At 58.0% G+C, this 22,393-nt stretch overlaps 1 protein-coding gene across 1 annotated transcript in view; it reads right to left on the bottom strand.

Moving 5' to 3' along the window:
• LOC142475367 (uncharacterized) overlaps nucleotides 1–22,393 on the bottom strand; it is a gene marked incomplete at its 3' end in the record, with an annotated part of 98,489 nt that overhangs the window by 5,675 nt on the left and 70,421 nt on the right. Inside the window, exon 38 of the mRNA XM_075581280.1 lies at nucleotides 22,176–22,283. Within this exon, the coding sequence (XP_075437395.1) occupies nucleotides 22,176–22,283 (108 nt within the window). The remainder of the gene's footprint in view (nucleotides 1–22,175; nucleotides 22,284–22,393) is intronic.

Below are 22,393 nucleotides of genomic sequence, written 5' to 3'. Positions count from 1 at the left end.
TAATCAGGGAGCGAGCGCAGGGGCCCGGGGAACCGCAGTAACACGCAGGGAGTGTGTATGTAATCAGGGAGTGAGCGCAGGGGCCCGGGGAGCCGCAGTAACACGCAGGGACTGTGTATGTAATCAGGGAGTGAGCGCAGGGGCCCGGGGAGCCGCAGTAACACGCAGGGACTGTGTATGTAATCAGGGAGTGAGCGCAGGGGCCCGGGGAGCCGCAGTAACACGCAGGGACTGTGTATGTAATCAGGGAGTGAGCGCAGGGGCCCGGGGAGCCGCAGTAACACGCAGGGACTGTGTATGTAATCAGGGAGTGAGCGCAGGGGCCCGGGGAGCCGCAGTAACACGCAGGGACTGTGTATGTAATCAGGGAGTGAGCGCAGGGGCCCGGGGAGCCGCAGTAACACGCAGGGACTGTGTATGTAATCAGGGAGTGAGCGCAGGGGCCCGGGGAGCCGCAGTAACACGCAGGGACTGTGTATGTAATCAGGGAGTGAGCGCAGGGGCCCGGGGAGCCGCAGTAACACGCAGGGACTGTGTATGTAATCAGGGAGTGAGCGCAGGGGCCCGGGGAGCCGCAGTAACACGCAGGGACTGTGTATGTAATCAGGGAGAGAGCGCAGGGGCCCGGGGAGCCGCAGTAACACGCAGGGACTGTGTATGTAATCAGGGAGTGAGCGCAGGGGCCCGGGGAGCCGCAGTAACACGCAGGGACTGTGTATGTAATCAGGGAGTGAGCGCAGGGGCCCGGGGAGCCGCAGTAACACGCAGGGACTGTGTATGTAATCAGGGAGAGAGCGCAGGGGCCCGGAGAGCCGCAGTAACACGCAGGGACTGTGTATGTAATCAGGGAGCGAGCGCAGGGGCCCGGGGAGCCGCAGTAACACGCAGGGACTGTGTATGTAATCAGGGAGTGAGCGCAGGGGCCCGGGGAGCCGCAGTAACACGCAGGGACTGTGTATGTAATCAGGGAGCGCAGGGGCCCGGGGAGCCGCAGTAACACGCAGGGACTGTGTATGTAATCAGGGAGCGCAGGGGCCCGGGGAGCCGCAGTAACACGCAGGGACTGTGTATGTAATCAGGGAGCGCAGGGGCCCGGGGAGCCGCAGTAACACGCAGGGACTCTGTATGTAATCAGGGAGTGAGCGCAGGGGCCCGGGGAGCCGCAGTAACACGCAGGGACTGTGTATGTAATCAGGGAGTGAGCGCAGGGGCCCGGGGAGCCGCAGTAACACGCAGGGACTGTGTATGTAATCAGGGAGAGAGTGCGGGGGCCCGGGGAGCCGCAGTAACACGCAGGGACTGTGTATGTAATCAGGGAGCGAGCGCAGGGGCCCGGGGAGCCGCAGTAACACGCAGGGACTGTGTATGTAATCAGGGAGCGAGCGCAGGGGCCCGGGGAGCCGCAGTAACACGCAGGGACTGTGTATGTAATCAGGGAGAGAGCGCAGGGGCCCGGGGAGCCGCAGTAACACGCAGGGACTGTGTATGTAATCAGGGAGTGAGCGCAGGGGCCCGGGGAGCCGCAGTAACACGCAGGGACTGTGTATGTAATCAGGGAGAGAGCGCAGGGGCCCGGGGAGCCGCAGTAACACGCAGGGACTGTGTATGTAATCAGGGAGTGAGCGCAGGGGCCCGGGGAGCCGCAGTAACACGCAGGGACTGTGTATGTAATCAGGGAGTGAGCGCGGGGGCCCGGGGAGCCGCAGTAACACGCAGGGACTGTGTATGTAATCAGGGAGCGAGCGCAGGGGCCCGGGGAGCCGCAGTAACACGCAGGGACTGTGTATGTAATCAGGGAGTGAGCGCAGGGGCCCGGGGAGCCGCAGTAACACGCAGGGACTGTGTATGTAATCAGGGAGTGAGCGCAGGGGCCCGGGGAGCCGCAGTAACACGCAGGGACTGTGTATGTAATCAGGGAGTGAGCGCAGGGGCCCGGGGAGCCGCAGTAACACGCAGGGACTGTGTATGTAATCAGGGAGTGGGCGCAGGGGCCCGGGGAGCCGCAATAACACGCAGGGACTGTGTATGTAATCAGGGAGCGCAGGGGCCCGGGGAGCCGCAGTAACACGCAGGGACTGTGTATGTAATCAGGGAGCGCAGGGGCCCGGGGAGCCGCAGTAACACGCAGGGACTGTGTATGTAATCAGGGAGCGCAGGGGCCCGGGGAGCCGCAGTAACACGCAGGGACTCTGTATGTAATCAGGGAGTGAGCGCAGGGGCCCGGGGAGCCGCAGTAACACACAGGGACTGTGTATGTAATCAGGGAGTGAGCGCAGGGGCCCGGGGAGCCGCAGTAACACGCAGGGACTGTGTATGTAATCAGGGAGTGAGCGCAGGGGCCCGGGGAGCCGCAGTAACACGCAGGGACTGTGTATGTAATCAGGGAGCGCAGGGGCCCGGGGAGCCGCAGTAACACGCAGGGACTGTGTATGTAATCAGGGAGTGAGCGCAGGGGCCCGGGGAGCCGCAGTAACACGCAGGGACTGTGTATGTAATCAGGGAGTGAGCGCAGGGGCCCGGGGAGCCGCAGTAACACGCAGGGACTGTGTATGTAATCAGGGAGTGAGCGCAGGGGCCCGGGGAGCCGCAGTAACACGCAGGGACTGTGTATGTAATCAGGGAGCGAGTGCGGGGGCCCGGGGAGCCGCAGTAACACGCAGGGACTGTGTATGTAATCAGGGAGCGAGTGCGGGGGCCCGGGGAGCCGCAGTAACACGCAGGGACTGTGTATGTAATCAGGGAGTGACCGCAGGGGCCCGGGGAGCCGCAGTAACACGCAGGGACTGTGTATGTAATCAGGGAGTGAGCGCAGGGGCCCGGGGAGCCGCAGTAACACGCAGGGACTGTGTATGTAATCAGGGAGTGAGCGCAGGGGCCCGGGGAGCCGCAGTAACACGCAGGGACTGTGTATGTAATCAGGGAGTGAGCGCAGGGGCCCGGGGAGCCGCAGTAACACGCAGGGACGGTGTATGTAATCAGGGAGTGAGCGCAGGGGCCCGGGGAGCCGCAGTAACACGCAGGGACTGTGTATGTAATCAGGGAGTGCGCGCAGGGGCCCGGGGAGCCGCAGTAACACGCAGGGACTGTGTATGTAATCAGGGAGTGAGCGCGGGGGCCCGGGGAGCCGCAGTAACACGCAGGGACTGTGTATGTAATCAGGGAGCGCAGGGGCCCGGGGAGCCGCAGTAACACGCAGGGACTGTGTATGTAATCAGGGAGCGCAGGGGCCCGGGGAGCCGCAGTAACACGCAGGGACTGTGTATGTAATCAGGGAGTGAGCGCAGGGGCCCGGGGAGCCGCAGTAACACGCAGGGACTGTGTATGTAATCAGGGAGTGAGCGCGGGGGCCCGGGGAGCCGCAGTAACACGCAGGGACTGTGTATGTAATCAGGGAGAGCGCAGGGGCCCGGGGAGCCGCAGTAACACGCAGGGACTGTGTATGTAATCAGGGAGTGGGCGCAGGGGCCCGGGGAGCCGCAGTAACACGCAGGGACTGTGTATGTAATCAGGGAGGCAGCGCAGGGGCCCGGGGAGCCGCAGTAACACGCAGGGACTGTGTATGTAATCAGGGAGTGAGCGCAGGGGCCCGGGGAGCCGCAGTAACACGCAGGGACTGTGTATGTAATCAGGGAGTGAGCGCGGGGGCCCGGGGAGCCGCAGTAACACGCAGGGACTGTGTATGTAATCAGGGAGTGAGCGCGGGGGCCCGGGGAGCCGCAGTAACACGCAGGGACTGTGTATGTAATCAGGGAGTGAGCGCAGGGACTGTGTATGTAATCAGGGAGTGAGCGCGGGGGCCCGGGGAGCCGCAGTAACACGCAGGGACTGTGTATGTAATCAGGGAGTGAGCGCAGGGGCCCGGGGAGCCGCAGTAACACGCAGGGACTGTGTATGTAATCAGGGAGTGAGTGCAGGGGCCCGGGGAGCCGCAGTAACACGCAGGGACTTTGTATGTAATCAGGGAGTGAGCGCAGGGGCCCGGGGAGCCGCAGTAACACGCAGGGACTGTGTATGTAATCAGGGAGCGCAGGGGCCCGGGGAGCCGCAGTAACACGCAGGGACTGTGTATGTAATCAGGGAGCGAGCGCAGGGGCCCGGGGAGCCGCAGTAACACGCAGGGACTGTGTATGTAATCAGGGAGCGAGCGCAGGGGCCCGGGGAGCCGCAGTAACACGCAGGGACTGTGTATGTAATCAGGGAGCGAGCGCAGGGGCCCGGGGAGCCGCAGTAACACGCAGGGACTTTGTATGTAATCAGGGAGTGGGCGCAGGGGCCCGGGGAGCCGCAGTAACACGCAGGGACTTTGTATGTAATCAGGGAGTGAGCGCAGGGGCCCGGGGAGCCGCAGTAACACGCAGGGACTGTGTATGTAATCAGGGAGTGAGCGCAGGGGCCCGGGGAGCCGCAGTAACACGCAGGGACTGTGTATGTAATCAGGGAGTGAGTGCAGGGGCCCGGGGAGCCGCAGTAACACGCAGGGACTTTGTATGTAATCAGGGAGTGAGCGCAGGGGCCCGGGGAGCCGCAGTAACACGCAGGGACTGTGTATGTAATCAGGGAGCGAGCGCAGGGGCCCGGGGAGCCGCAGTAACACGCAGGGACTTTGTATGTAATCAGGGAGTGGGCGCAGGGGCCCGGGGAGCCGCAGTAACACGCAGGGACTGTGTATGTAATCAGGGAGTGAGCGCGGGGGCCCGGGGAGCCGCAGTAACACGCAGGGACTGTGTATGTAATCAGGGAGTGAGCGCAGGGGCCGGGGAGCCGCAGTAACACGCAGGGACTGTGTATGTAATCAGGGAGCGAGCGCAGGGGCCCGGGGAGCCGCAGTAACACGCAGGGACTGTGTATGTAATCAGGGAGTGAGCGCAGGGGCCCGGGGAGCCGCAGTAACACGCAGGGACTGTGTATGTAATCAGGGAGTGGGCGCAGGGGCCCGGGGAGCCGCAGTAACACGCAGGGACTGTGTATGTAATCAGGGAGCGCAGGGGCCCGGGGAGCCGCAGTAACACGCAGGGACTGTGTATGTAATCAGGGAGCGGGCGCAGGGGCCCGGGGAGCCGCAGTAACACGCAGGGACTGTGTATGTAATCAGGGAGTGAGCGCAGGGGCCCGGGGAGCCGCAGTAACACGCAGGGACTGTGTATGTAATCAGGGAGTGAGCGCAGGGGCCCGGGGAGCCGCAGTAACACGCAGGGAGTGTGTATGTAATCAGGGAGCGAGCGCAGGGGCCCGGGGAGCCGCAGTAACACGCAGGGACTGTGTATGTAATCAGGGAGTGAGCGCAGGGGCCCGGGGAGCCGCAGTAACACGCAGGGACTGTGTATGTAATCAGGGAGTGAGCGCAGGGGCCCGGGGAGCCGCAGTAACACGCAGGGACTGTGTATGTAATCAGGGAGAGAGTGCGGGGGCCCGGGGAGCCGCAGTAACACGCAGGGACTGTGTATGTAATCAGGGAGTGAGCGCAGGGGCCCGGGGAGCCGCAGTAACACGCAGGGACTGTGTATGTAATCAGGGAGTGAGCGCAGGGGCCCGGGGAGCCGCAGTAACACGCAGGGACTGTGTATGTAATCAGGGAGTGAGCGCAGGGGCCCGGGGAGCCGCAGTAACACGCAGGGACTGTGTATGTAATCAGGGAGTGAGCGCAGGGGCCCGGGGAGCCGCAGTAACACGCAGGGACTGTGTATGTAATCAGGGAGTGAGCGCAGGGGCCCGGGGAGCCGCAGTAACACGCAGGGACTGTGTATGTAATCAGGGAGAGAGTGCGGGGGCCCGGGGAGCCGCAGTAACACGCAGGGACTGTGTATGTAATCAGGGAGTGAGCGCAGGGGCCCGGGGAGCCGCAGTAACACGCAGGGACTGTGTATGTAATCAGGGAGTGGGCGCAGGGGCCCGGGGAGCCGCAGTAACACGCAGGGACTGTGTATGTAATCAGGGAGGCAGCGCAGGGGCCCGGGGAGCCGCAGTAACACGCAGGGACTGTGTATGTAATCAGGGAGTGAGCGCAGGGGCCCGGGGAGCCGCAGTAACACGCAGGGACTGTGTATGTAATCAGGGAGTGAGCGCAGGGGCCCGGGGAGCCGCAGTAACACGCAGGGACTGTGTATGTAATCAGGGAGAGAGTGCGGGGGCCCGGGGAGCCGCAATAACACGCAGGGACTGTGTATGTAATCAGGGAGCGAGCGCAGGGGCCCGGGGAGCCGCAGTAACACGCAGGGACTGTGTATGTAATCAGGGAGTGAGCGCAGGGGCCCGGGGAGCCGCAGTAACACGCAGGGACTGTGTATGTAATCAGGGAGTGAGCGCAGGGGCCCGGGGAGCCGCAGTAACACGCAGGGACTGTGTATGTAATCAGGGAGCGAGCGCAGGGGCCCGGGGAGCCGCAGTAACACGCAGGGACTGTGTATGTAATCAGGGAGTGAGCGCAGGGGCCCGGGGAGCCGCAGTAACACGCAGGGACTGTGTATGTAATCAGGGAGTGAGCGCAGGGGCCCGGGGAGCCGCAGTAACACGCAGGGACTGTGTATGTAATCAGGGAGTGAGCGCAGGGGCCCGGGGAGCCGCAGTAACACGCAGGGACTGTGTATGTAATCAGGGAGAGAGCGCAGGGGCCCGGGGAGCCGCAGTAACATGCAGGGACTGTGTATGTAATCAGGGAGGCAGCGAAGGGGCCCGGGGAGCCGCAGTAACACGCAGGGACTGTGTATGTAATCAGGGAGAGCGCAGGGGCCCGGGGAGCCGCAGTAACACGCAGGGACTGTGTATGTAATCAGGGAGTGAGCGCAGGGGCCCGGGGAGCCGCAGTAACACGCAGGGACTGTGTATGTAATCAGGGAGTGAGCGCAGGGGCCCGGGGAGCCGCAGTAACACGCAGGGACTGTGTATGTAATCAGGGAGTGAGCGCGGGGGCCCGGGGAGCCGCAGTAACACGCAGGGACTGTGTATGTAATCAGGGAGTGAGCGCAGGGGCCCGGGGAGCCGCAGTAACACGCAGGGACTGTGTATGTAATCAGGGAGTGGGCGCAGGGACTGTGTATGTAATCAGGGAGTGGGCGCAGGGACTGTGTATGTAATCAGGGAGTGGGCGCAGGGACTGTGTATGTAATCAGGGAGTGGGCGCAGGGACTGTGTATGTAATCAGGGAGTGGGCGCAGGGACTGTGTATGTAATCAGGGAGTGAGCGCAGGGACTGTGTATGTAATCAGGGAGTGAGCGCAGGGGCCCGGGGAGCCGCAGTAACACGCAGGGAATGTGTATGTAATCAGGGAGCGAGCGCAGGGGCCCGGGGAGCCGCAGTAACACGCAGGGACTGTGTATGTAATCAGGGAGTGAGCGCAGGGGCCCGGGGAGCCGCAGTAACACGCAGGGACTGTGTATGTAATCAGGGAGTGAGCGCAGGGGCCCGGGGAGCCGCAGTAACACGCAGGGAGTGTGTATGTAATCAGTGAGGGGGCGCAGGGGCCCGGGGAGCCGCAGTAACACGCAGGGACTGTGTATGTAATCAGGGAGTGAGCGCAGGGGCCCGGGGAGCCGCAGTAACACGCAGGGACTGTGTATGTAATCAGGGAGGCAGCGCAGGGGCCCGGGGAGCCGCAGTAACACGCAGGGACTGTGTATGTAATCAGGGAGAGAGCGCAGGGGCCCGGGGAGCCGCAGTAACATGCAGGGACTGTGTATGTAATCAGGGAGGCAGCGAAGGGGCCCGGGGAGCCGCAGTAACACGCAGGGACTGTGTATGTAATCAGGGAGTGAGCGCAGGGGCCCGGGGAGCCGCAGTAACACGCAGGGACTGTGTATGTAATCAGGGAGTGAGCGCGGGGGCCCGGGGAGCCGCAGTAACACGCAGGGACTGTGTATGTAATCAGGGAGTGAGCGCGGGGGCCCGGGGAGCCGCAGTAACACGCAGGGACTGTGTATGTAATCAGGGAGTGGGCGCAGGGACTGTGTATGTAATCAGGGAGTGGGCGCAGGGACTGTGTATGTAATCAGGGAGTGGGCGCAGGGACTGTGTATGTAATCAGGGAGTGGGTGCAGGGACTGTGTATGTAATCAGGGAGTGAGCGCAGGGACTGTGTATGTAATCAGGGAGTGAGCGCAGGGACTGTGTATGTAATCAGGGAGTGGGTGCAGGGACTGTGTATGTAATCAGGGAGTGGGCGCAGGGACTGTGTATGTAATCAGGGAGTGGGCGCAGGGACTGTGTATGTAATCAGGGAGTGGGCGCAGGGACTGTGTATGTAATCAGGGAGTGGGCGCAGGGACTGTGTATGTAATCAGGGAGTGGGCGCAGGGACTGTGTATGTAATCAGGGAGTGGGCGCAGGGACTGTGTATGTAATCAGGGAGTGGGCGCAGGGACTGTGTATGTAATCAGGGAGTGGGCGCAGGGACTGTGTATGTAATCAGGGAGTGGGCGCAGGGACTGTGTATGTAATCAGGGAGTGGGCGCAGGGACTGTGTATGTAATCAGGGAGTGAGCGCAGGGACTGTGTATGTAATCAGGGAGTGGGCGCAGGGACTGTGTATGTAATCAGGGAGTGGGCGCAGGGACTGTGTATGTAATCAGGGAGTGGGCGCAGGGACTGTGTATGTAATCAGGGAGTGGGCGCAGGGACTGTGTATGTAATCAGGGAGTGGGCGCAGGGACTGTGTATGTAATCAGGGAGTGGGTGCAGGGACTGTGTATGTAATCAGGGAGTGGGCGCAGGGACTGTGTATGTAATCAGGGAGTGGGCGCAGGGACTGTGTATGTAATCAGGGAGTGGGCGCAGGGACTGTGTATGTAATCAGGGAGTGGGCGCAGGGACTGTGTATGTAATCAGGGAGTGGGCGCAGGGACTGTGTATGTAATCAGGGAGTGGGCGCAGGGACTGTGTATATAATCAGGGAGTGGGCGCAGGGACTGTGTATGTAATCAGGGAGTGGGCGCAGGGACTGTGTATGTAATCAGGGAGTGGGCGCAGGGACTGTGTATGTAATCAGGGAGTGGGCGCAGGGACTGTGTATGTAATCAGGGAGTGGGCGCAGGGACTGTGTATGTAATCAGGGAGTGGGCGCAGGGACTGTGTATGTAATCAGGGAGTGGGCGCAGGGACTGTGTATGTAATCAGGGAGTGGGCGCAGGGACTGTGTATGTAATCAGGGAGTGGGCGCAGGGACTGTGTATGTAATCAGGGAGTGGGCGCAGGGACTGTGTATGTAATCAGGGAGTGAGCGCAGGGACTGTGTATGTAATCAGGGAGTGGGTGCAGGGACTGTGTATGTAATCAGGGAGTGGGTGCAGGGACTGTGTATGTAATCAGGGAGTGAGCGCAGGGACTGTGTATGTAATCAGGGAGTGGGCGCAGGGACTGTGTATGTAATCAGGGAGTGGGCGCAGGGACTGTGTATGTAATCAGGGAGTGGGCGCAGGGACTGTGTATGTAATCAGGGAGTGGGTGCAGGGACTGTGTATGTAATCAGGGAGTGGGTGCAGGGACTGTGTATGTAATCAGGGAGTGGGCGCAGGGACTGTGTATGTAATCAGGGAGTGAGCGCAGGGACTGTGTATGTAATCAGGGAGTGGGCGCAGGGACTGTGTATGTAATCAGGGAGTGGGCGCAGGGACTGTGTATGTAATCAGGGAGTGGGCGCAGGGACTGTGTATGTAATCAGGGAGTGGGTGCAGGGACTGTGTATGTAATCAGGGAGTGGGCGCAGGGACTGTTTATGTAATCAGGGAGTGGGCGCAGGGACTGTGTATGTAATCAGGGAGTGGGCGCAGGGACTGTGTATGTAATCAGGGAGTGAGCGCAGGGACTGTGTATGTAATCAGGGAGTGGGCGCAGGGACTGTGTATGTAATCAGGGAGTGGGCGCAGGGACTGTGTATGTAATCAGGGAGTGGGCGCAGGGACTGTGTATGTAATCAGGGAGTGGGCGCAGGGACTGTGTATGTAATCAGGGAGTGAGCGCAGGGACTGTGTATGTAATCAGGGAGTGGGCGCAGGGACTGTGTATGTAATCAGGGAGTGGGCGCAGGGACTGTGTATGTAATCAGGGAGTGGGCGCAGGGACTGTGTATGTAATCAGGGAGTGGGCGCAGGGACTGTGTATGTAATCAGGGAGTGGGCGCAGGGACTGTGTATGTAATCAGGGAGTGGGCGCAGGGACTGTGTATGTAATCAGGGAGTGGGCGCAGGGACTGTGTATGTAATCAGGGAGTGGGCGCAGGGACTGTGTATGTAATCAGGGAGTGGGCGCAGGGACTGTGTATGTAATCAGGGAGTGGGCGCAGGGACTGTGTATGTAATCAGGGAGTGGGCGCAGGGACTGTGTATGTAATCAGGGAGTGGGCGCAGGGACTGTGTATGTAATCAGGGAGTGGGCGCAGGGACTGTGTATGTAATCAGGGAGTGGGCGCAGGGACTGTGTATGTAATCAGGGAGTGGGCGCAGGGACTGTGTATGTAATCAGGGAGTGGGCGCAGGGACTGTGTATGTAATCAGGGAGTGGGCGCAGGGACTGTGTATGTAATCAGGGAGTGGGCGCAGGGACTGTGTATGTAATCAGGGAGTGGGCGCAGGGACTGTGTATGTAATCAGGGAGTGGGCGCAGGGACTGTGTATGTAATCAGGGAGTGGGCGCAGGGACTGTGTATGTAATCAGGGAGTGGGCGCAGGGACTGTGTATGTAATCAGGGAGTGGGCGCAGGGACTGTGTATGTAATCAGGGAGTGGGCGCAGGGACTGTGTATGTAATCAGGGAGTGGGCGCAGGGACTGTGTATGTAATCAGGGAGTGGGCGCAGGGACTGTGTATGTAATCAGGGAGTGGGCGCAGGGACTGTGTATGTAATCAGGGAGTGGGTGCAGAGACTGTGTATGTAATCAGGGAGTGGGCGCAGGGACTGTGTATGTAATCAGGGAGTGGGCGCAGGGACTGTGTATGTAATCAGGGAGTGGGCGCAGGGACTGTGTATGTAATCAGGGAGTGGGCGCAGGGACTGTGTATGTAATCAGGGAGTGGGCGCAGGGACTGTGTATGTAATCAGGGAGTGGGCGCAGGGACTGTGTATGTAATCAGGGAGTGGGCGCAGGGACTGTGTATGTAATCAGGGAGTGGGCGCAGGGACTGTATGTAATCAGGGAGTGGGCGCAGGGACTGTGTATGTAATCAGGGAGTGGGCGCAGGGACTGTGTATGTAATCAGGGAGTGGGCGCAGGGACTGTGTATGTAATCAGGGAGTGGGCGCAGGGACTGTGTATGTAATCAGGGAGTGAGCGCAGGGACTGTGTATGTAATCAGGGAGTGGGCGCAGGGACTGTGTATGTAATCAGGGAGTGGGCGCAGGGACTGTGTATGTAATCAGGGAGTGGGCGCAGGGACTGTGTATGTAATCAGGGAGTGGGCGCAGGGACTGTGTATGTAATCAGGGAGTGGGCGCAGGGACTGTGTATGTAATCAGGGAGTGGGCGCAGGGACTGTGTATGTAATCAGGGAGTGAGCGCAGGGACTGTGTATGTAATCAGGGAGTGGGTGCAGGGACTGTGTATGTAATCAGGGAGTGGGTGCAGGGACTGTGTATGTAATCAGGGAGTGAGCGCAGGGACTGTGTATGTAATCAGGGAGTGGGCGCAGGGACTGTGTATGTAATCAGGGAGTGGGCGCAGGGACTGTGTATGTAATCAGGGAGTGGGCGCAGGGACTGTGTATGTAATCAGGGAGTGGGTGCAGGGACTGTGTATGTAATCAGGGAGTGGGTGCAGGGACTGTGTATGTAATCAGGGAGTGGGCGCAGGGACTGTGTATGTAATCAGGGAGTGAGCGCAGGGACTGTGTATGTAATCAGGGAGTGGGTGCAGGGACTGTGTATGTAATCAGGGAGTGGGCGCAGGGACTGTGTATGTAATCAGGGAGTGGGCGCAGGGACTGTGTATGTAATCAGGGAGTGGGTGCAGGGACTGTGTATGTAATCAGGGAGTGGGCGCAGGGACTGTTTATGTAATCAGGGAGTGGGCGCAGGGACTGTGTATGTAATCAGGGAGTGGGCGCAGGGACTGTGTATGTAATCAGGGAGTGAGCGCAGGGACTGTGTATGTAATCAGGGAGTGGGCGCAGGGACTGTGTATGTAATCAGGGAGTGGGCGCAGGGACTGTGTATGTAATCAGGGAGTGGGCGCAGGGACTGTGTATGTAATCAGGGAGTGGGCGCAGGGACTGTGTATGTAATCAGGGAGTGAGCGCAGGGACTGTGTATGTAATCAGGGAGTGGGCGCAGGGACTGTGTATGTAATCAGGGAGTGGGCGCAGGGACTGTGTATGTAATCAGGGAGTGGGCGCAGGGACTGTGTATGTAATCAGGGAGTGGGCGCAGGGACTGTGTATGTAATCAGGGAGTGGGCGCAGGGACTGTGTATGTAATCAGGGAGTGGGCGCAGGGACTGTGTATGTAATCAGGGAGTGGGCGCAGGGACTGTGTATGTAATCAGGGAGTGGGCGCAGGGACTGTGTATGTAATCAGGGAGTGGGCGCAGGGACTGTGTATGTAATCAGGGAGTGGGCGCAGGGACTGTGTATGTAATCAGGGAGTGGGCGCAGGGACTGTGTATGTAATCAGGGAGTGGGCGCAGGGACTGTGTATGTAATCAGGGAGTGGGCGCAGGGACTGTGTATGTAATCAGGGAGTGGGCGCAGGGACTGTGTATGTAATCAGGGAGTGGGCGCAGGGACTGTGTATGTAATCAGGGAGTGGGCGCAGGGACTGTGTATGTAATCAGGGAGTGGGCGCAGGGACTGTGTATGTAATCAGGGAGTGGGCGCAGGGACTGTGTATGTAATCAGGGAGTGGGCGCAGGGACTGTGTATGTAATCAGGGAGTGGGCGCAGGGACTGTGTATGTAATCAGGGAGTGGGCGCAGGGACTGTGTATGTAATCAGGGAGTGGGCGCAGGGACTGTGTATGTAATCAGGGAGTGGGCGCAGGGACTGTGTATGTAATCAGGGAGTGGGCGCAGGGACTGTGTATGTAATCAGGGAGTGGGCGCAGGGACTGTGTATGTAATCAGGGAGTGGGCGCAGGGACTGTGTATGTAATCAGGGAGTGGGCGCAGGGACTGTGTATGTAATCAGGGAGTGGGCGCAGGGACTGTGTATGTAATCAGGGAGTGGGCGCAGGGACTGTGTATGTAATCAGGGAGTGGGTGCAGGGACTGTGTATGTAATCAGGGAGTGGGTGCAGGGACTGTGTATGTAATCAGGGAGTGGGCGCAGGGACTGTGTATGTAATCAGGGAGTGGGCGCAGGGACTGTGTATGTAATCAGGGAGTGGGCGCAGGGACTGTGTATGTAATCAGGGAGTGGGCGCAGGGACTGTGTATGTAATCAGGGAGTGGGCGCAGGGACTGTGTATGTAATCAGGGAGTGGGCGCAGGGACTGTGTATGTAATCAGGGAGTGGGCGCAGGGACTGTATGTAATCAGGGAGTGGGCGCAGGGACTGTGTATGTAATCAGGGAGTGGGCGCAGGGACTGTGTATGTAATCAGGGAGTGGGCGCAGGGACTGTGTATGTAATCAGGGAGTGGGCGCAGGGACTGTGTATGTAATCAGGGAGTGAGCGCAGGGACTGTGTATGTAATCAGGGAGTGGGTGCAGGGACTGTGTATGTAATCAGGGAGTGAGCGCAGGGACTGTGTATGTAATCAGGGAGTGGGCGCAGGGACTGTGTATGTAATCAGGGAGTGAGCGCAGGGACTGTGTATGTAATCAGGGAGTGAGCGCAGGGACTGTGTATGTAATCAGGGAGTGGGCGCAGGGACTGTGTATGTAATCAGGGAGTGGGCGCAGGGACTGTGTATGTAATCAGGGAGTGAGCGCAGGGACTGTGTATGTAATCAGGGAGTGGGCGCAGGGACTGTGTATGTAATCAGGGAGTGGGCGCAGGGACTGTGTATGTAATCAGGGAGTGGGCGCAGGGACTGTGTATGTAATCAGGGAGTGGGCGCAGGGACTGTGTATGTAATCAGGGAGTGGGCGCAGGGACTGTGTATGTAATCAGGGAGTGGGCGCAGGGACTGTGTATGTAATCAGGGAGTGGGCGCAGGGACTGTGTATGTAATCAGGGAGTGGGCGCAGGGACTGTGTATGTAATCAGGGAGTGGGTGCAGGGACTGTGTATGTAATCAGGGAGTGGGCGCAGGGACTGTGTATGTAATCAGGGAGTGGGTGCAGGGACTGTGTATGTAATCAGGGAGTGGGTGCAGGGACTGTGTATGTAATCAGGGAGTGGGTGCAGGGACTGTGTATGTAATCAGAGAGTGGGCGCAGGGGCCCGGGGAGCCGCAGTAACACGCAGGGACTGTGTATGTAATCAGGGAGTGGGCGCAGGGACTGTGTATGTAATCAGGGAGTGGGTGCAGGGACTGTGTATGTAATCAGGGAGTGGGTGCAGGGACTGTTTATGTAATCAGGGAGTGGGTGCAGGGACTGTGTATGTAATCAGGGAGTGGGCGCAGGGACTGTGTATGTAATCAGGGAGTGAGAGCAGGGACTGTGTATGTAATCAGGGAGTGGGCGCAGGGACTGTGTATGTAATCAGGAAGTGGGCGCAGGGACTGTGTATGTAATCAGGGAGTGGGCGCAGGGACTGTGTATGTAATCAGGGAGTGGGCGCAGGGACTGTGTATGTAATCAGGGAGTGGGTGCAGGGACTGTGTATGTAATCAGGGAGTGGGTGCAGGGACTGTTTATGTAATCAGGGAGTGGGTGCAGGGACTGTGTATGTAATCAGGGAGTGGGTGCAGGGACTGTGTATGTAATCAGGGAGTGAGCGCAGGGACTGTGTATGTAATCAGGGAGTGGGCGCAGGGACTGTGTATGTAATCAGGGAGTGGGTGCAGGGACTGTGTATGTAATCAGGGAGTGGGCGCAGGGACTGTGTATGTAATCAGGGAGTGGGCGCAGGGACTGTGTATGTAATCAGGGAGTGGGCGCAGGGACTGTGTATGTAATCAGGGAGTGAGCGCAGGGACTGTGTATGTAATCAGGGAGTGGGCGCAGGGACTGTGTATGTAATCAGGGAGTGGGCGCAGGGACTGTTTATGTAATCAGGGAGTGGGCGCAGGGACTGTTTATGTAATCAGGGAGTGGGCGCAGGGACTGTTTATGTAATCAGGGAGTGGGCGCAGGGACTGTGTATGTAATCAGGGAGTGGGCGCAGGGACTGTGTATGTAATCAGGGAGTGGGTGCAGGGACTGTGTATGTAATCAGGGAGTGGGCGCAGGGACTGTGTATGTAATCAGGGAGTGGGCGCAGGGACTGTGTATGTAATCAGGGAGTGGGCGCAGGGACTGTGTATGTAATCAGGGAGTGGGCGCAGGGACTGTTTATGTAATCAGGGAGTGGGTGTAGGGACTGTGTATGTAATCAGGGAGTGGGCGCAGGGACTGTGTATGTAATCAGGGAGTGGGTGCAGGGACTGTGTATGTAATCAGGGAGTGGGCGCAGGGACTGTGTATGTAATCAGGGAGTGGGTGCAGGGACTGTGTATGTAATCAGGGAGTGGGCGCAGGGACTGTGTATGTAATCAGGGAGTGAGCGCAGGGGCTGTGTATGTAATCAGGGAGTGGGCGCAGGGACTGTGTATGTAATCAGGGAGTGGGCGCAGGGACTGTGTATGTAATCAGGGAGTGGGCGCAGGGACTGTGTATGTAATCAGGGAGTGGGCGCAGGGACTGTGTATGTAATCAGGGAGTGGGCGCAGGGACTGTGTATGTAATCAGGGAGTGGGTGCAGGGACTGTGTATGTAATCAGGGAGTGAGCGCAGGGACTGTGTATGTAATCAGAGAGTGGGCGCAGGGACTGTGTATGTAATCAGGGAGTGGGTGCAGGGACTGTGTATGTAATCAGGGAGTGGGTGCAGGGACTGTGTATGTAATCAGGGAGTGAGCGCAGGGACTGTGTATGTAATCAGGGAGTGAGCGCAGGGACTGTGTATGTAATCAGGGAGTGGGCGCAGGGACTGTGTATGTAATCAGGGAGTGGGCGCAGGGACTGTGTATGTAATCAGGGAGTGGGTGCAGGGACTGTGTATGTAATCAGGGAGTGGGCGCAGGGACTGTGTATGTAATCAGGGAGTGGGTGCAGGGACTGTGTATGTAATCAGGGAGTGGGCGCAGGGACTGTGTATGTAATCAGGGAGTGGGCGCAGGGACTGTGTATGTAATCAGGGAGTGGGTGCAGGGACTGTGTATGTAATCAGGGAGTGGGCGCAGGGACTGTGTATGTAATCAGGGAGTGGGCGCAGGGACTGTGTATGTAATCAGGGAGTGGGCGCAGGGACTGTGTATGTAATCAGGGAGTGAGCGCAGGGACTGTGTATGTAATCAGGGAGTGGGTGCAGGGACTGTGTATGTAATCAGGGAGTGAGCGCAGGGACTGTGTATGTAATCAGGGAGTGGGCGCAGGGACTGTGTATGTAATCAGGGAGTGAGCGCAGGGACTGTGTATGTAATCAGGGAGTGAGCGCAGGGACTGTGTATGTAATCAGGGAGTGGGCGCAGGGACTGTGTATGTAATCAGGGAGTGGGCGCAGGGACTGTGTATGTAATCAGGGAGTGAGCGCAGGGACTGTGTATGTAATCAGGGAGTGGGCGCAGGGACTGTGTATGTAATCAGGGAGTGGGCGCAGGGACTGTGTATGTAATCAGGGAGTGGGCGCAGGGACTGTGTATGTAATCAGGGAGTGGGCGCAGGGACTGTGTATGTAATCAGGGAGTGGGCGCAGGGACTGTGTATGTAATCAGGGAGTGGGCGCAGGGACTGTGTATGTAATCAGGGAGTGGGCGCAGGGACTGTGTATGTAATCAGGGAGTGGGCGCAGGGACTGTGTATGTAATCAGGGAGTGGGTGCAGGGACTGTGTATGTAATCAGGGAGTGGGCGCAGGGACTGTGTATGTAATCAGGGAGTGGGTGCAGGGACTGTGTATGTAATCAGGGAGTGGGTGCAGGGACTGTGTATGTAATCAGGGAGTGGGTGCAGGGACTGTGTATGTAATCAGAGAGTGGGCGCAGGGGCCCGGGGAGCCGCAGTAACACGCAGGGACTGTGTATGTAATCAGGGAGTGGGCGCAGGGACTGTGTATGTAATCAGGGAGTGGGTGCAGGGACTGTGTATGTAATCAGGGAGTGGGTGCAGGGACTGTTTATGTAATCAGGGAGTGGGTGCAGGGACTGTGTATGTAATCAGGGAGTGGGCGCAGGGACTGTGTATGTAATCAGGGAGTGAGAGCAGGGACTGTGTATGTAATCAGGGAGTGGGCGCAGGGACTGTGTATGTAATCAGGAAGTGGGCGCAGGGACTGTGTATGTAATCAGGGAGTGGGCGCAGGGACTGTGTATGTAATCAGGGAGTGGGCGCAGGGACTGTGTATGTAATCAGGGAGTGGGTGCAGGGACTGTGTATGTAATCAGGGAGTGGGTGCAGGGACTGTTTATGTAATCAGGGAGTGGGTGCAGGGACTGTGTATGTAATCAGGGAGTGGGTGCAGGGACTGTGTATGTAATCAGGGAGTGAGCGCAGGGACTGTGTATGTAATCAGGGAGTGGGCGCAGGGACTGTGTATGTAATCAGGGAGTGGGTGCAGGGACTGTGTATGTAATCAGGGAGTGGGCGCAGGGACTGTGTATGTAATCAGGGAGTGGGCGCAGGGACTGTGTATGTAATCAGGGAGTGGGCGCAGGGACTGTGTATGTAATCAGGGAGTGAGCGCAGGGACTGTGTATGTAATCAGGGAGTGGGCGCAGGGACTGTGTATGTAATCAGGGAGTGGGCGCAGGGACTGTTTATGTAATCAGGGAGTGGGCGCAGGGACTGTTTATGTAATCAGGGAGTGGGCGCAGGGACTGTTTATGTAATCAGGGAGTGGGCGCAGGGACTGTGTATGTAATCAGGGAGTGGGCGCAGGGACTGTGTATGTAATCAGGGAGTGGGCGCAGGGACTGTGTATGTAATCAGGGAGTGGGCGCAGGGACTGTGTATGTAATCAGGGAGTGGGCGCAGGGACTGTGTATGTAATCAGGGAGTGGGCGCAGGGACTGTGTATGTAATCAGGGAGTGGGCGCAGGGACTGTTTATGTAATCAGGGAGTGGGTGCAGGGACTGTGTATGTAATCAGGGAGTGGGCGCAGGGACTGTGTATGTAATCAGGGAGTGGGTGCAGGGACTGTGTATGTAATCAGGGAGTGGGCGCAGGGACTGTGTATGTAATCAGGGAGTGGGTGCAGGGACTGTGTATGTAATCAGGGAGTGGGCGCAGGGACTGTGTATGTAATCAGGGAGTGAGCGCAGGGGCTGTGTATGTAATCAGGGAGTGGGCGCAGGGACTGTGTATGTAATCAGGGAGTGGGCGCAGGGACTGTGTATGTAATCAGGGAGTGGGCGCAGGGACTGTGTATGTAATCAGGGAGTGGGCGCAGGGACTGTGTATGTAATCAGGGAGTGGGCGCAGGGACTGTGTATGTAATCAGGGAGTGGGTGCAGGGACTGTGTATGTAATCAGGGAGTGAGCGCAGGGACTGTGTATGTAATCAGAGAGTGGGCGCAGGGACTGTGTATGTAATCAGGGAGTGGGTGCAGGGACTGTGTATGTAATCAGGGAGTGGGTGCAGGGACTGTGTATGTAATCAGGGAGTGAGCGCAGGGACTGTGTATGTAATCAGGGAGTGAGCGCAGGGACTGTGTATGTAATCAGGGAGTGGGCGCAGGGACTGTGTATGTAATCAGGGAGTGGGCGCAGGGACTGTGTATGTAATCAGGGAGTGGGTGCAGGGACTGTGTATGTAATCAGGGAGTGGGCGCAGGGACTGTGTATGTAATCAGGGAGTGGGTGCAGGGACTGTGTATGTAATCAGGGAGTGGGCGCAGGGACTGTGTATGTAATCAGGGAGTGGGCGCAGGGACTGTGTATGTAATCAGGGAGTGGGCGCAGGGACTGTGTATGTAATCAGGGAGTGGGTGCAGGGACTGTGTATGTAATCAGGGAGTGGGCGCAGGGACTGTGTATGTAATCAGGGAGTGGGCGCAGGGACTGTGTATGTAATCAGGGAGTGAGCGCAGGGACTGTGTATGTAATCAGGGAGTGGGCGCAGGGACTGTTTATGTAATCAGGGAGTGGGCGCAGGGACTGTGTATGTAATCAGGGAGTGGGTGCAGGGACTGTGTATGTAATCAGGGAGTGGGCGCAGGGACTGTGTATGTAATCAGGGAGTGGGCGCAGGGACTGTGTATGTAATCAGGGAGTGGGCGCAGGGACTGTGTATGTAATCAGGGAGTGGGTGCAGGGACTGTGTATGTAATCAGGGAGTGAGCGCAGGGACTGTGTATGTAATCAGGGAGTGAGCGCAGGGACTGTGTATGTAATCAGGGAGTGGGCGCAGGGACTGTGTATGTAATCAGGGAGTGAGCGCAGGGACTGTGTATGTAATCAGGGAGTGGGTGCAGGGACTGTGTATGTAATCAAGGAGTGGGCGCAGGGACTGTGTATGTAATCAGGGAGTGGGCGCAGGGACTGTGTATGTAATCAGGGAGTGGGCGCAGGGACTGTGTATGTAATCAGGGAGTGGGCGCAGGGACTGTGTATGTAATCAGGGAGTGGGCGCAGGGACTGTGTATGTAATCAGGGAGTGGGCGCAGGGACTGTGTATGTAATCAGGGAGTGGGCGCAGGGACTGTGTATGTAATCAGGGAGTGGGCGCAGGGACTGTGTATGTAATCAGGGAGTGGGCGCAGGGACTGTGTATGTAATCAGGGAGTGAGCGCAGGGACTGTGTATGTAATCAGGGAGTGGGTGCAGGGACTGTGTATGTAATCAGGGAGTGGGTGCAGGGACTGTGTATGTAATCAGGGAGTGAGCGCAGGGACTGTGTATGTAATCAGGGAGTGGGCGCAGGGACTGTGTATGTAATCAGGGAGTGGGTGCAGGGACTGTGTATGTAATCAGGGAGTGGGTGCAGGGACTGTGTATGTAATCAGGGAGTGGGTGCAGGGACTGTGTATGTAGTCAGGGAGTGGGCGCAGGGACTGTGTATGTAATCAGGGAGTGGGCGCAGGGACTGTGTATGTAATCAGGGAGTGGGCGCAGGGACTGTGTATGTAATCAGGGAGTGGGTGCAGGGACTGTGTATGTAATCAGGGAGTGAGCGCAGGGACTGTGTATGTAATCAGGGAGTGGGTGCAGGGACTGTGTATGTAATCAGGGAGTGAGCGCAGGGACTGTGTATGTAATCAGGGAGTGGGCGCAGGGACTGTGTATGTAATCAGGGAGTGGGTGCAGGGACTGTGTATGTAATCAGGGAGTGGGCGCAGGGACTGTGTATGTAATCAGGGAGTGGGTGCAGGGACTGTGTATGTAATCAGGGAGTGGGTGCAGGGACTGTGTATGTAATCAGGGAGTGAGCGCAGGGACTGTGTATGTAATCAGGGAGTGGGCGCAGGGACTGTGTATGTAATCAGGGAGTGGGCGCAGGGACTGTGTATGTAATCAGGGAGTGGGCGCAGGGACTGTGTATGTAATCAGGGAGTGAGCGCAGGGACTGTGTATGTAATCAGGGAGTGGGTGCAGGGACTGTGTATGTAATCAGGGAGTGGGCGCAGGGACTGTGTATGTAATCAGGGAGTGGGTGCAGGGACTGTGTATGTAATCAGGGAGTGGGCGCAGGGACTGTGTATGTAATCAGGGAGTGGGTGCAGGGACTGTGTATGTAATCAGGGAGTGGGTGCAGGGACTGTGTATGTAATCATGGAGTGAGCGCAGGGACTGTGTATGTAATCATGGAGTGAGCGCAGCTACTTAAAGCCGAATGTGTTTACAATTTGAATTTGAAAGGTTACTTTCCAAAATATATAGTAAATCAGGGGTGGCCACCTCCAGTCCTCAAAGGGCTACCAACAGGTCAGGTTTTCAGGATATCCCTGCTTCAGCACAGGTGGCTCAATCATAGGCTTAGTCTTTGACTGAGCCACCTGTGCTTAAGCAGGGATATCCTGAAAACCTGACCTGTTGGTGGCCCTTGAAGACTGCAGTTGGCCGCCCCTGGTGTAGAGGAAGCCCCTTCCCCAGGGATTGCTTGAGTAACACTCAGCATGTGACGGCAGAGACGCTCTCCGCGGGTAATAGCCGGGACAGATAGCGTCAGTGCGGCACGGCGGGCGAAGGGACGCACTGTCCGTCTTTATTACATCGGTCACCGTGGGCAGGAAGTCGAACCTCGGAAAGGGATCGCGTTCTTTAAACGGCATTACAACGTTTTAAAACGCCGTCGCCAAACACGAGGAGCATCTCTCCCCAAACGGCGTGCGAACGGAAGGCGCCGCTTCGCACGGAAAACTACAAGGAATCAAAATTGGCGCACTCAGGTCAAATGGGGTCTGGGGAGCCGAATCCCGTTAATTTCAGCTGCGGGGACCCCCTGCCCCCCGAGATAATCACCTCCACAGTGGGGCCGGTAGCAGCTCCGCGGGTTTAAATGTCCCGGTCACACGGGCCAATAGGATCACGTCTCTGCTCCCTATTGGCCCATGTGATGCATGGCATTTAAACGGCCATTATGATAGCCCCACATAGCCCATCCGGAGCGGCTGTTGGCGCCCCCTACAGTGTTAAGTATTTCGGGAATAAAGGGGCCCCCGGAGCTGAAATGAACGCGGTTTGGACACCCCCTGCTTCCAACCTAGAGTGCTGCTTAAAACGTACCCCCGGTGTGCGCTTACATTGATTTCTTTACACAGGGCAGCGTGACTCCATGCCATTTTGTTCCCGTATATGCCTTTTCTGCCATTTTGTTTTTTGCTGGCGAAATAAATGAATATGTACAACCCTCTCCCAGAATCATGTGCGAAATTACCCGTCAGTTACCCCCAACGTCAGACAGGTCCCGGGGAGAAGGGAGGGTTGGCGACCAGGCGAGAATGAAACGGCTCAGGGAAGCCATTATATACTGAGCCTTTGCCAAATTGTAACGACCGCGTACATGTTCTGCCTCTGGTTAACCAATGCTGGAGACTCTTGGCAACGTTGAATCATTCGATGGAGGACGCCCCAATCATGATCTTTCTACAATGAATATTTAACCGGTGTCCATTTTTGTTTATCCCGCCCAGTAAAGGCTGATTCCAGGGGCCCCATTCCTCCCCCTCACTCACCGGAGCTCCTTTCTCGCCTGCGGGTCCAGGCGGGCCCTGGGGACCTGGCCTTCCGGGTAAACCGATGGGGCCAGCCGTGCCGGCCGCTCCCCTCTCGCCTGGCGACCCCTGCGGGAGATAAAACGTGAGCCTGTTAGTGCGTGTGCGATGGGGAGCGACACGAGATCTCGCAGACAGGGAATTTTAACCCCTTCGCAGCCAGAGAAGCTTAAAAAAAA

Source organism: Ascaphus truei, unplaced genomic scaffold, assembly GCF_040206685.1.
Source record: "Ascaphus truei isolate aAscTru1 unplaced genomic scaffold, aAscTru1.hap1 HAP1_SCAFFOLD_1193, whole genome shotgun sequence".
NCBI lineage: Eukaryota > Metazoa > Chordata > Amphibia > Anura > Ascaphidae > Ascaphus > Ascaphus truei.
The sequence above is the reverse complement of the archived record's forward strand: the minus strand, read 5'-3'. Positions and strand labels throughout refer to the sequence as shown.